We start from the raw sequence: 14,101 nt of genomic DNA, 5'->3' as shown, positions 1-14,101 counted from the left end.
GTCTTGCATGAGTAGGATAGTATGTCTTCTGACTTCACCCCTACATACAATTCTCAATAAAAGTCAGTAGAGTCTGGGGTAATATGAGAGGATGGGGTCTCCTGAGAAGTGCTTTTTCCATAGTCCATACGAGGTCCTTAGAAAGTTAAAGCCCCCTTCCGTCAGCCAGTGAGAGCTGTGACAGATGTTTATGATGACATCATCATTAATGGCACCCCTTTGTTTAGGCCACGTTTTGCTCAGGAACGATGATGGCTCTCCTGCTCTTTTCTTGGAGGAGAGAGGGCAGGCCAGGCACATACCTCTCTCCTCTTTGGGATGCGTTTCCTTTTTAAGGCAGGTTGGCCTAACGTCCCGCACCGAGAAGAACACTCTGCCTAACCATGTGTGGATGAGGCAGCATTTAAACCCACATCATTAAATTGTTCTGTCATGAAGTCAGTGAAGCCAGGTCTTCCCTGCGGAAGCACTTCAAATGATGTATGGTGTACTAATATGATGTATTGTGTACTAATATGATGTATTGTGTACTAATATGATGTATGGTGTACTAATATGATGTATGGTGTACTAATATGATGTATGGTGTACTAATATGATGTATGGTGTACTAATATGATGTATGGTGTACTAATATGATGTATGGTGTACTAATATGATGTATTGTGTACTAATATGATGTATTGTGTACTAATATGATGTATTGTGTACTAATATGATGTATGGTGTACTAAATGCTGTCGATGAATGACTATGCTTTCGTATTTAGCGATCCAGTAAACCTTTAATATACTGTTCTGAAGAACATGAGTCATTGGAGCATTTCTGAATCAACCAATCAGCTCCATCAAACTACAACAGACAGAGCAGCAATCGTACAAATGATATTCTACAAACCCATTTAGAAATGAAAGAGCGAAAGAGTGGCATTGATATAATCCTAGCTTTGCTTTGAGTGATGTAGTATAGACCCCTTTCTAACCCAAGGATTAGGGTTGAGCTGGGGTGTGGACATGAAGCTAGGGTTAGGGTTATGGTTGAGGCTAAGGTTAGGGTTGATCTGGGGTGTGGACAAGAAGCTGAACTGAGGTCTAGCTGGCCACTGTGAGCTCAGTCAGGCTGCTGTGACGGTCAGGGTGGACACAGCCTCCCAGAACCCTCCTGTCACTCTGGAACACAATCTGAACCGAATACCAGACCCCACACCAGGACCTGTGACAGGCCATTCTGGAGAGGGAGGGAGGGGGGATGAGAGACAGAGAAGGGAAGAATTGGAGTAAAGACGGAAAGAGGGGAGGGTATATAGAGGATTTGAGGGAGGGGCTATGAGGGGGTAGGTACTACAAATAGCCAGAGTGAGTTCTGTGTGTCCCTCAGTCAGCCTCCCTGCTTTAGTCCACTCCAGCAGCCATCCCAGACCCTTCTCCTGCTCCAGCCCAGACCCTTCTCCTGCTCTAGCCCAGACCCTTCTCCTGCTCCAGCCCAGACCCTTCTCCTGCTCCAGCCCAGACCCTTCTCCAGCCCAGACCCTTCTCCTGCTCCACCATGAGCTCCTACCGCTCCTCTGCTCAGTCGGCCCAGTCTGGCTCCTCCTCCTACCGCCGCACCTTTGGCGCAGGGTACAGCCCTGCCATGTCACATTCCCTCTACAGTAGCCGGGGCTCGGGCGGGGGCCTCGGTCTCGGACATGGCGGCTCCGGGCACATCTCCTCCCGGGTCTACGAAGTCACCAAGACCTCCGCCTCACCCTCTTACTCCGGCTACCGCACCTCGTCTCACTTCGGCGGACCTGTGATGTCATCAACCGCACACGGATCGCGGTCTTACGCGGGGATGGGGGAGACGCTGGACTTCAGCCTGGCCGACGCGCTGAACCAGGAGTTCCTCCACACGCGCACCAACGAGAAGGTCGAGCTGCAGCACCTGAACGACCGCTTCGCCAGCTACATCGAGAAAGTTCGCTTCCTGGAGCAGCAGAACGCTACGTTGGTGGTGGAGATTGAGAGGCTGCGGGGGCGTGAACCCACACGCATCGCCGACCTGTACGAAGAGGAGATGAGGGACCTGCGTCGCCAGGTGGAGGCCTTGACCAATCAGAGGAGCCGTGCCGAGGTGGAGAGGGACAACCTGGGAGAAGACTTGGACAAACTCAAACTCCGGTAGGAAAGAGGGGGAGAAGGGAGGAAGAGAGGCGAGAGGAGCAGGATGAGGGGGAGTGGAAGGGAAGGAGGGGTAGGAGACTGAGGAAGAGCAGGGGGAGAAGGGAGGAAGAGAGGCAAGAGGAGCAGGATGAGGGGGAGTGGAAGGGAAGGAGGGGGTAGGAGACTGAGGAAGAGCAGGGGGAGAAGGGAGGAAGAGAGGCAAGAGGAGCAGGATGAGGGGGAGTGGAAGGGAAGGAGGGGGTAGGAGACTGAGGAAGAGCAGGGGGAGAAGGGTGGAAGAGAGGCGAGAGGAGCAGGATGAGGGGGAGTGGAAGGGAAGGAGGGGGTAGGAGACTGAGGAAGAGCAGGGGGAGAAAGAGGGGAGAAATATGGCAACTAGAAGTTACTGTAAAACTACTGATGTAAATAGATCTTTATAAATACATTTGATTGATTGAATAATTGCTCAGTTGATGTTAGACTGCAGGGGTGTAGTTTCTGATTGGTGGATGAGTGGATGAAGGAGAGGATCATGGGTAAGATTAGAGAGAGGAGAACTCTAGGAGTGTAGATCCTAGTGTAAAGTAAGCGTGACATTTCAGCCACCAAAAGCAGCACTGATATCACGGCTGGTTCATGCATACAGTCCCCTGGGATTTCAGTCAGTGACTCTCGATTAGCTGTTGGGGTTTTGCTGGTTTGTTTGTTGTGGTTACAGCAAGTATTTTTAAACTTGGTCATATCGCTCAGTACAAGTGGAGTGATTGTGAGGTGCTGTTGAAGACGTTGTGCATTTGGATTCTTACTGCAAGTAAAATAGGACGTGTTTCCGCTTCAGGTTTTATCAAATGTGTGATAGTCTTACTGCCATTTGCATAGCTGCGTGGTCAGCATGCCCCCTCTGCTGTTGAAGTGTAGGCCTGGATGACATATTAAATACGCAGTGTATGTGTGGGGCCGAGCGGCAGCACAGAATCTTCCGTGGCATTCTCATTCAACCCGTGAAATAGGAGAGAAGCGCTAGCGATTAATAAAGACTGGCGAAGAAAGAAAGAGCCACACAAGTGCAGAGTGGGAGAGTCTTGTCCCAACTCCAGTGGACCTTTAAGTAAACAAGATCCATCCCCCACCTAGCCCCTGAAGCACTAGACCCAGCCTCCTTCTGAAGGCCTAGACCCAGCCTCCTTTTGAAGGACTAGACCCAGCCTCCTTCTGAAGGACTAGACCCAGCCTCCTTCTGAAGGACTAGACCCAGCCTCCTTTTGAAGGACTAGACCCAGCCTCCTTTTGAAGGACTAGACCCAGCCTCCTTTTGAAGGACTAGACCCAGCCTCCTTTTGAAGGACTAGACCCAGCCTCCTTTTGAAGGACTAGACCCAGCCTCCTTCTGAAGGACTAGACCCAGCCTCCTTCTGAAGGACTAGACCCAGCCTCCTTCTGAAGGACTAGACCCAGCCTCCTTCTGAAGGACTAGACCTAGCCTCCTTCTGAAGGACTAGACCCAGCCTCCTTTTGAAGGACTAGACCCAGCCTCCTTCTGAAGGACTAGACCCAGCCTCCTTCTGAAGGACTAGACCTAGCCTCCTTCTGAAGGACTAGACCCAGCCTCCTTTTGAAGGACTAGACCCAGCCTTCTTCTGAAGGACTAGACCCAGCCTCCTTTTGAAGGACTAGACCCAGCCTCCTTCTGAAGGACTAGACCCAGCCTCCTTCTGAAGGACTAGACCCAGCCTCCTTCTGAAGGACTAGACCCAGCCTCCTTCTGAAGGACTAGACCCAGCCTCCTTCTGAAGGACTAGACCCAGCCTCCTTCTGAAGGACTAGACCCAGCCTCCTTTTGAAGGACTAGACCCAGCCTCCTTTTGAAGGACTAGACCCAGCCTCCTTTTGAAGGACTAGACCCAGCCTCCTTTTGAAGGACTAGACCCAGCCTCCTTTTGAAGGACTAGACCCAGCCTCCTTCTGAAGGACTAGACCCAGCCTCCTTCTGAAGGACTAGACCCAGCCTCCTTCTGAAGGACTAGACCCAGCCTCCTTCTGAAGGACTAGACCTAGCCTCCTTCTGAAGGACTAGACCCAGCCTCCTTTTGAAGGACTAGACCCAGCCTCCTTCTGAAGGACTAGACCCAGCCTCCTTCTGAAGGACTAGACCTAGCCTCCTTCTGAAGGACTAGACCCAGCCTCCTTTTGAAGGACTAGACCCAGCCTTCTTCTGAAGGACTAGACCCAGCCTCCTTTTGAAGGACTAGACCCAGCCTCCTTCTGAAGGACTAGACCCAGCTTCCTTCTGAAGGACTAGACCCAGCCTCCTTTTGAAGGACTAGACCCAGCCTCCTTTTGAAGGACTAGACCCAGCCTCTTTCTGAAGGACTAGACCCAGCCTCCTTTTGAAGGACTAGACCCAGCCTCCTTTTGAAGGACTAGACCCAGCCTCCTTCTGAAGGACTAGACCCATCCTCCTTCTGAAGGACTAGACCCAGCCTCCTTCTGAAGGACTAGACCCAGCCTCCTTCTGAAGGACTAGACCCAGCCTCCTTCTGAAGGACTAGACCCAGCCTCCTTCTGAAGGACTAGACCCAGCCTCCTTCTGAAGGACTAGACCTAGCCTCCTTCTGAAGGACTAGACCCAGCCTCCTTCTAACATTAGGGTATGGTCTAAGCCTCCTTCTTACATTAGTGTATGGTCTAAGCCTCCTTCTTACATTAGGGTATGGTCTAAGTCTCCTTCTTACATTAGGGTATGATCTAAGCCTCCATCTTACATTAGGGTATGGTCTAAGCCTCCTTCTTACATTAGGGTATGGTCTACGCCTCCTTCTTACATTAGGGTATGGTCTAAGCCTCCTTCTTACATTAGAGTATGGTCTAAGCCTCCTTCTTACATTAGGGTATGGTCTAAGCCTCCTTCTTACATTAGGGTATGGTCTACGCCTCCTTCTTACATTAGGGTATGGTCTACGCCTCCTTCTTACATTAGGGTATGGTCTAAGCCTCCTTCTTACATTAGGGTATGGTCTACGCCTCCTTCTTACATTAGGGTATGGTCTAAGCCTCCTTCTTACATTAGGGTATGGTCTAAGCCTCCTTCTTACATTAGGGTATGGTCTACGCCTCCTTCTTACATTAGGGTATGGTCTACGCCTCCTTCTTACATTACGGTATGGTCTACGCCTCCTTCTTACATTAGGGTATGGTCTAAGCCTCCTTCTTACATTAGGGTATGGTCTACGCCTCCTTCTTACATTAGGGTATGGTCTACGCCTCCTTCTTACATTAGGGTATGGTCTAAGCCTCCTTCTTACATTAGGGTATGGTCTAAGCCTCCTTCTTAGATTAGGGTATGGTCTAAGCCTCCTTCTTACATTAGGGTATGGTCTAAGCCTCTAGCCCTTACAGAGGCATGTCCTTCCTGTCGCCACGGGTCCAACTCTATAAAAGGCCAGGAATTAAAACATCTGTATTCAGACCGATACAATCCAGATCTCGCCATCTGTCAGTACGGCCTCTTGGCGTCTACAGCTGGAATTCAAAATGAGGCCTGGGTTTGGATTATCACCACATTTGCACGTTAGATCCGCACGGCAGTCTTAAAGTCCATATCAAACTATTTCCGGGTGGCAAATCACTTGTTAGAAGACAGGTGACGCGCCTAGTTAGATAAAGGTTAAATAAATTAAAAAATACTAAATGAAAAGGTGCGGACACATAAAAGACACAGTTGTGATCGGGTCTCACTCCATCTCTTTGTTCGACTGTGTTTCCAGGCTGCAGGAAGAGATCCTTCAGAGGGAGGACGCAGAGAACAACCTGGCTGCTTTCAGAGCTGTGAGTCCAACACTATTCAATCAACACAGGTTATGAATATGACAACATGTTCATGTCTCACTACTATTATTTTCCTTCCTTTTCATCGAAATGTAGACCGGATCGCCATTTGAACTGCCACCCCACTGGGCACAGACGTCAGTCGGTTTAACGTTAAGATTGTTTTGACTTCTCAGCTAAAATAAATCACTATATCATCGGATTTAGGTTCAAAGTTGCGTGAAAAAAAAACGAAATGCCCTTAGTTTTCCACGTTGATTCAACGTCATCACATTTATTTTGGGGGGGTTGTAATGACGTGGGAACAATGTTAATTCAATCCGTTTTTGCCCAGTGAGACCTGTTGAATTCATCTCCTCTAACGTCTGCCTGTTCTAGGATGTTGATGCTGCCACTCTGGCCCGTCTAGACTTGGAGAGACGCATCGAGACCCTACAGGAGGAGATCGCCTTCCTCAAGAAGATTCATGAGGAGGTACGTTACTCAGTCTGTGTACTTTAATGTGCTATGTGTTATTACAGTTGTTCTGTCTGTCTGTCAGTGCATCTGGTCATTGGTCATTCCATCTGTCTGTCTCTCTGTGGTAGGAATGAACAAACACACACACACACAAACAGACCCATCACACACACCACACACACACACACACACACACACACACACACACACAAACAGACCCATCACACACACCACACAACACACACACACACACACACACACACACACACACACACACACACACACACACACACACACACACACACACACACAATCTCTGCAGGCGCAGTGGGCAGTTGGCACTGGGCCTGTGGGCTGCTGTACAAGGTCTGTGTAATCTACAACAGACTCATTACTCTCTGAGACAGGAGTGGATACACACAAACCAAATCAAATCAAGGTTTGTGTCACATGCTTTGTAAACAACAGGTGTGGACTAACAGTGAAATGCTGACTTGCCGACCCTTCCCAGCTACGTAGAGAGAAAGAAAATATTCAAATGATAGCAAAGTCAAACGCGTGATAATAGATACACGATGAGTAAGGATAACTTGGCTGTATATACAAGGGTACCAGTACCGAGTCCATATGCAGGGGAACAAGGTCATTGAGGTAGATAGGTACATATAACTAGGAGTAGAGTGACAGATCATAAACAGTAGCAGCAGCGTACGTGATGAGTCTAAAGGATCAATGCAGATAGTTAAATAGTTAACCAATAGCTAACACAGACAAACTATTTAGCAGACACTCACACTGTTTTATAAAAGGTGAAGCAACACTATTTGTGTGTGTGTGTGTGCCTCTTAACAGACAATGGAGAAGAGAAATCTGCAGAAACCTTAACCTATCGACCTCCCCCTCCTCTCTACTTCACCTCGCCCCTCCCTCCTCTCTACCTCTCCCCACCTCCACCTCCCTTCCCACCTCACCTGCAGGAGATCCGTGAGATGCAGTCCCAGATGCAGGAGACCCAGGTGCAGATCCAGATGGACATGTCCAAGCCGGACCTGACAGCTGCCCTCAGGGACATCAGGGCCCAATACGAGGGCATCGCCGCCAAGAACATCTCGGAGGCCGAGGAGTGGTACAAGTCTAAGGTGATTGGGGGGGGGGGGGGGGGCAGAGAGGAAGGGGGAGAGAGGGGGGAGGGAGGGAATTGGGAGATTGATAGAGAATAGAGAAAGTGAGAGAGATCAATCAAAACCTTTGATTTACAAGAAAATGTATCTGGCGCTCTGGGGGGGGGGGGGGCGCAATTACTGTGATGTCAGACAAAGTGATGTACTTCCTGTAGGTGACAGACCTGAACCAGGCGGTGAACAAGAACAACGAGGCTCTGAAGCAGGCCAAGATGGAGACCATGGAGTTCAGACACCAGCTCCAGTCCTACACCTGTGAGATTGACTCACTCAAAGGCACCGTAAGTCTCTCAGTCTGAAATCCTTCTGTTCTTTCATAAGTCATACCACCACACTTTCATTCCTCTCCTTCTCATTTTCTTCACTTTGTCTTTGCCTGGGCTGCAAGTTCACTTCCAAGAAACATGAAGGCACACTTCTCCATGTCAATCTCTTTCTCTAATTTCTCTCCCCCTCCCCTCTTCCACCCTCTCAACTCCTCCACCCCCCCCCCCACCCTCCTCCTACCACTCTCCCATCCTCCCCCTAACCCCCTCTCCCTCCCGGCAGAACGAGTCTCTGATGAGGCAGATGAGAGAGATGGAGGAGCGCCACGGGCGGGAGGCCGGCGGGTTCCAGGACACCATCTCCCGTCTGGAGGCCGAGATCGCCAACATGAAGGATGAGATGGCCAGGCACCTGAGAGAGTACCAGGACCTGCTCAACGTCAAGATGGCCCTGGACGTAGAGATAGCAACCTACAGGAAACTGCTGGAGGGAGAGGAGAGCAGGTATGAGGAGGGAGAAGAGGAGGGAGAGGAATGAGGAGAGGAGAGTAGGTTCAATTGGGGGGGTGGGGGTGACAGAGGAATAGAGGAGGGCAGGAGAGAGGAAGGGATAGAGGTGGAAGGGATAGAGGAGGGCAGGAGAGATAGAGAGATTGGAGAGATAGGAGGGTAGGAGAGATGGAGAGATAGAGGAGGAGAGAGAGAGATAGAGGGCAGCAGAGATGGAGGGGGAGGAGGGCAGGAGAGATGGAGGGGGAGGAGGGCAGGAGAGATGGAGGGGGAGGAGGGCAGGAGAGATGGAGGGGAGGAGGGCAGGAGAGATGGAGGGGAGGAGGGCAGGAGAGATGGAGGGGGAGGAGGGCAGGAGAGATGGAGCGATAGAGGAGGGCAGGAGAGATGGAGGGGGAGGAGGGCAGGAGAGATGGAGCAATAGAGGAGGGCAGGAGAGATGGAGGGGGAGGAGGGCAGGAGAGATGGAGCGATAGGAGGGCAGGAGAGATGGAGGGGGAGGAGGGCAGGAGAGATGGAGCGATAGAGGAGGGCAGGAGAGATGGAGCGATAGAGAGGGCAGGAGAGATGGAGGGGGAGGAGGGCAGGAGAGATGGAGCGATAGAGGAGGGCAGGAGAGATGGAGCGATAGGAGGGCAGGAGAGATGGAGCGATAGAGGAGGGCAGGAGAGATGGAGCGATAGAGGAGGGCAGGAGAGATGGAGCGATAGAGGGCAGGAGAGATGGAGGGGGAGGAGGGCAGGAGAGATGGAGCGATAGAGGAGGGCAGGAGAGATGGAGCGATAGAGGAGGGCAGGAGAGATGGAGGGGGAGGAGGGCAGGAGAGATGGAGCGATAGAGGAGGGCAGGAGAGATGGAGCGATAGAGGAGGGCAGGAGAGATGGAGCGATAGAGGAGGGCAGGAGAGATGGAGCGATAGAGGAGAGCAGGAGAGAGGAAGGGATAGATGTGGAAGGGATAGAGGAGGGCAGGAGAGATAGAGAGGGCAGGGAGAGATAGGAGGGTAGGAGAGATGGAGAGATGGAGGGGAGGAGGGCAGGAGAGATGGAGATAGAGGAGGGCAGGAGAGATGGAGATAGAGGAGAGATGGAGATAGAGGGCAGGAGAGATGGAGGAGGGAGGGCAGGGCAGGAGCGATGGAGGGGGAGGAGGGCAGGAGAGATGGAGCGATAGGGAGGGCAGGAGAGATGGAGGGAGGGCAGGAGAGATGGAGGAGGGCAGATGGAGCGATAGGGAGGGCAGGAGAGATGGAGGGGGAGGAGGGCAGGAGAGATGGAGCGATAGAGGAGGGCAGGAGAGATGGAGCGATAGAGGAGGGCAGGAGAGATGGAGGGGGAGGAGGGCAGGAGAGATGGAGGGCAGGAGAGAGGAGGGGAGGGCAGGAGAGATGGAGCGATAGGAGGGCAGGAGAGATGGAGCGATAGAGGAGGGAGGAGAGATGGAGCGATAGAGGAGGGCAGGAGAGATGGAGCGATAGAGGAGGGCAGGAGAGATGGAGCGATAGAGGGCAGGAGAGATGGAGGGGGAGGAGGGCAGGAGAGATGGAGCGATAGAGGAGGGCAGGAGAGATGGAGCGATAGAGGAGGGCAGGAGAGATGGAGGGGGAGGAGGGCAGGAGAGATGGAGCGATAGAGGAGGGCAGGAGAGATGGAGCGATAGAGGAGGGCAGGAGAGATGGAGCGATAGAGGAGGGCAGGAGAGATGGAGCGATAGAGGAGGGCAGGAGAGATGGAGCGATAGAGGAGGGCAGGAGAGATGGAGGGCAGGAGAGATGGAGCGATAGAGGAGGGCAGGAGAGATGGAGCGATAGAGGAGGGCAGGAGAGATGGAGGGGGAGGAGGGCAGGAGAGATGGAGCGATGGAGCGAGGAGGGGGCAGGAGAGATGGAGCGATAGAGGAGGGCAGGAGAGGAGGGCAGGAGAGATGGAGCGATAGAGGAGGGCAGGAGAGATGGAGCGATAGAGGAGGGCAGGAGAGATGGAGGGGGAGGAGGGCAGGAGAGATGGAGCGATAGAGGAGGGCAGGAGAGATGGAGCGATAGAGGAGGGCAGGAGAGATGGAGCGATAGAGGAGGGCAGGAGAGATGGAGCGATAGAGGAGGGCAGGAGAGATGGAGCGATAGAGGAGGGCAGGAGAGATGGAGCGATAGAGGAGGGCAGGAGAGATGGAGCGATAGAGGGCAGGAGAGATGGAGCGATAGAGGAGGGCAGGAGATAGGGGAAAGAAAGAGAAGACAGTGGCAGGGGGTTGAAGGAGGGCTGAAGGAATAGAGTGAGGAGAAAGGAGGAGACTGCTGAGGACAGAGAGGTGATGGATTATCTTGTATGACAATGGTATTTGGCATCACTGCTAAAAACTGACATCCCCCTTCTCTCCCTCTGTAGGATTTCCCTGCCCATACAGAACTATTCCACCATGACTTTCCGTGGTAAGAACACACACACACTATGCATTTGTCAAAAACTGCTGCAAAATAGATGAGTTACAGCATCACGCCACAAGAGGGCACAATTGATACAAGTAGCTAAGTCTTTTGCAGTTTACTTCAGCAGAAATCGAAAGTGACAGGATGAAACTTCAAATGATCCTCACTTGACCCCTCACTGCTGATGCATAAATAGAACCATTCATTCATTGATTTTAATGGGTGACGCAAAATTAAAAAGGTTAACAGTGTTGTTGTAAACCAGATGAATATTTAATTATACGATTGTCTGTCTGGACAGAAACGAGCCCAGAGCATCATCATCGCGTTGCTGAGTCACACTCAAAGAAAAGTGTCCTTATCAAGACCATCGAGACCCGCGACGGAGAGGTAACACACACACACACCCTGACAGAGACACACCTGTTTGTAGTGTGAACCTAGAGATAGCGCACTAACACACCCAGACTTGTATTTGAGAGAAAATCTAAAACTCCTCTCCTCCCGCTGACAACAATGTAAATCCACCGAAGGTTTCCGTTCCACCCGACTTAAGTTCTCACAAGCCATACTGTTCTATCAACACACATTGTAGCTTTACCTTGCAACTGTATCTTTCCTAATAGTATAACAGGCTTGTTATCTCACTTCTGATACACCAATCTCCAGCTTTATTTTCCTCGAGATGCAGTAAATGTCTCCTTTGTCTCCCCCTATAGGTGGTCTCTGAGTCAACACAGCACCAGCAGGATATCATGTAACAGACAGCAGAAGAGATGAAGACCGCGGGAAGACAATAAGACGAAATGAAAAGGATTTTAACAACTCACCCTGGTGGCCCTTAGCTGTTCTTATTTGAAAGAAGTTAAGTGTTTTAAAGACACAAAGGTCGTTCCCTCGAGTTAAATGGTCAAAAAGCTGGGTGACTTCAAGTACGAGCCGACCTGTTTGTAACTTCCTACTACATTTATGTGCACCGTTTCCCCTATATTTCTGACTATATATATATATATGATACTGTACGTTCTATCACAAGGCTGACGTTAGTATGAGGAGGGTTCTCAATGGACAGAGAGACAGAGGTGAGAAGGGAGAGATGCATCTAGGGAAAATGAGATGTGGGGTGGGGGGTGAAACAGGTGAGAAGGGGAGACAAAATGAAAGATGGAAAGAGGGAATATGGAATGAGAGTGAGGCTGACAATCGCTTATGCTGTTCTGAATGGTGGGCCTATAGGTTGGTTAACAAATAAAACTAACAGCGACACACAGTCACCAGATTCAGTCTGCCAGTCTCTGTACCAGTCTATCATGTTCTCTCTGTGTGTGTGTGTGTGTGTGTGTGTGTGTGTGTGTGTGTGTGTGTGTGTGTGTTGAATTAACAGCCAAAGACATTGTAGAATCACTTTGTTTATCATATATAGGCCCTTAAAAACACATGCTTTAATAATAATAATAATAATAATAATAATATTTATACTTTTAATAAGAAGCATGGAATATCACCAGCCTACATTTATGAGGCTGCACTCCTGAAGTCGAAAGATGTCAATAAATTACCTGATAAATACATATACATACAGTACTTCAGAAAGGACACATTTCGTATAAATAAAAATCGAGTATCCTAAAATAAACCCATGAGAAAAACGAAAACAATCCAATTAAAGCGAGAAATACAAGGAAAAAAGTACTGTAACAGTGTTGTTTATGTACAAGACAGAAGGTCAGAAGAATGCAGGGAGGGAGACTGTGAGGAGTTACACATCTCTACTGTTTGTGCTGTTCCGCCATCTCTGTCATAGCCTGGTCCCAGATCTGCTTGTGCTACCAAGCCAAATCCTTGTCACTCATTGTCATGCTAAAGCATGTTTGACAAGACATTGAGTGGCAAGGATTTGACATGATGGCTTAAACAAGACTGGCACTCAGGCTAATTTACTAACACTTCCTATGAATGCGCTCTTCATAATGTACAATAAGCGCATAATAAGTGCTCATGAATATCAATTTAATCTCTATGCATTATAGGTCATTATACATAGCTCATAAGGCATTATACATGTGCTTATAATGCATTATTAAGAAGCCATTCATGAGAAGTGTTACGAACTATGCACGTGGTTGTTAGATGTGGGGCGATCAGGCTAGAAGGGGATAGGAACCATTGTCTGGTGAGGTGAGGAGGACAATGCCACGGGAGACATAAGAGAGGGGGACAGGAACAGGAAGGAACCACTGAGTCATGCAAGCCAGGTAGGTTTCCCCTGGAAGATTCTGGGAAAGGAACTTTGATTCTTATACCATGTCCTGACCCCACAGCCCAATGGGGGCAATCCTAATAATATCATCATCAAGCCTGTATTATATCATCACAGTCTGAGTCAAAGACAATAATAAACCATAGACGTCCGGTCATTTACTGATACACTACAGACAGAATGAATGTTTTGGCCCATATTCAGAACACTAATGCACATTATGTAGGGGTTCTTTGTTAGGCTATCCTCTGTGACCTGAATGGTCCTCTCTGTAGAGTGGATGGGGATTGGTCAATACTCTCGTTGTATTGGTCGATCGTTTATTCTGACCCCTTTCTGTTTTGAACTCTTTATTGACCCCTTACTGACCCTGTGCTGACTTCCTGTAGTGCTCCTTTTGGTAGAGCCCCGGGCAGGTTAGACCAATCGCCATCCACTGTTTCCTTGCTTGCTCCCTGATTGGTTCACTGTTGCTCCTCTGCTAGACATAGGCCTACCCTCATTCCTATTGCAACAACTTTGTTGTCTGTCACTATAATAATATAGCATGTTATCATATAGTCTCTCACATGTCTCATTCAGTGACCACTGCCGATAACCCCTATCCCACCGCTGAATGGTACAGTCCAAGTAAGGGCAATCACAAGGCACCCATAAATCCACTGGATCTCCCAACTTCCGTTAAAGAAGGGGGAGTTCAACCTGCTTTCCAAAGACGGATATCGTCCAGCACCAAGAATGCATAATGCTTCCTCTAAAAAGACACATATTCTTCTCCTTCCCAGGAGGTGATCTGTTGTTGGGCTGGCATGGCACAGAGCATGGCACAGAGCATGGCACAGAGCATGGCACAGAGCATGGGTGTTTATTACTAGTCAGTTCTCATCAGAAGGTCCCAACTCCATAGAAGGATGGAACCGTAGAAATGCAGTACAAAAGGAACTGCCTGTCGACGACAGGGAACGATTTGAGGAATTAAGACTGCCGAGCAGTAGACACACTTTAAAATCTTTTCAAAATCCTGAAGAGAGAGG

At 49.8% G+C, this 14,101-nt stretch overlaps 2 protein-coding genes across 2 annotated transcripts in view; one reads left to right on the top strand and one right to left on the bottom strand.

Annotated features, from left to right (window-relative positions):
• Positions 1–1,362: 1,362 nt before the first annotated feature.
• On the top strand, positions 1,363–12,081 carry LOC124010862 (desmin-like). The gene is made up of 9 exons (XM_046323596.1): positions 1,363–2,159; positions 5,906–5,966; positions 6,345–6,440; positions 7,403–7,564; positions 7,762–7,887; positions 8,156–8,376; positions 10,767–10,810; positions 11,109–11,197; positions 11,527–12,081. Exons 1-9 carry the CDS (start codon positions 1,546–1,548, stop codon positions 11,566–11,568), a joined length of 1,455 nt encoding a protein of 484 aa, XP_046179552.1. The 5' UTR covers positions 1,363–1,545; the 3' UTR covers positions 11,569–12,081.
• A 122-nt stretch (positions 12,082–12,203) lies between these two features.
• The window catches only part of LOC124010864 (transmembrane protein 198-B-like), a 19,821-nt gene continuing 17,923 nt past the window's right edge, over positions 12,204–14,101 (bottom strand). The window contains exon 6 of the mRNA XM_046323598.1: positions 12,204–14,101. This exon is cut by the window's right edge and continues 662 nt beyond it. The gene's annotated coding sequence lies outside the window, so the exon portion shown is untranslated.

Source organism: Oncorhynchus gorbuscha, linkage group LG23 (assembly GCF_021184085.1).
Source record: "Oncorhynchus gorbuscha isolate QuinsamMale2020 ecotype Even-year linkage group LG23, OgorEven_v1.0, whole genome shotgun sequence".
Lineage (NCBI taxonomy): Eukaryota > Metazoa > Chordata > Actinopteri > Salmoniformes > Salmonidae > Oncorhynchus > Oncorhynchus gorbuscha.
Note: the sequence above shows the minus strand (reverse complement) of the source record. Positions and strands in the feature narration are given on the sequence as shown.

Excerpts from the sequence above, each read along its gene's own strand:
- LOC124010862 (XM_046323596.1), top strand. The coding sequence starts at position 1,546 with ATGAGCTCCTACCGCTCCTCTGCTCAGTCGGCCCAGTCTGGCTCCTCC. Across the intron at positions 2,160-5,905 it reads TTGGACAAACTCAAACTCCG|GCTGCAGGAAGAGATCCTTC; the intron begins GTAGGAAAGAGG and ends CTGTGTTTCCAG. Across the intron at positions 8,377-10,766 it reads CTGGAGGGAGAGGAGAGCAG|GATTTCCCTGCCCATACAGA; the intron begins GTATGAGGAGGG and ends CTCCCTCTGTAG.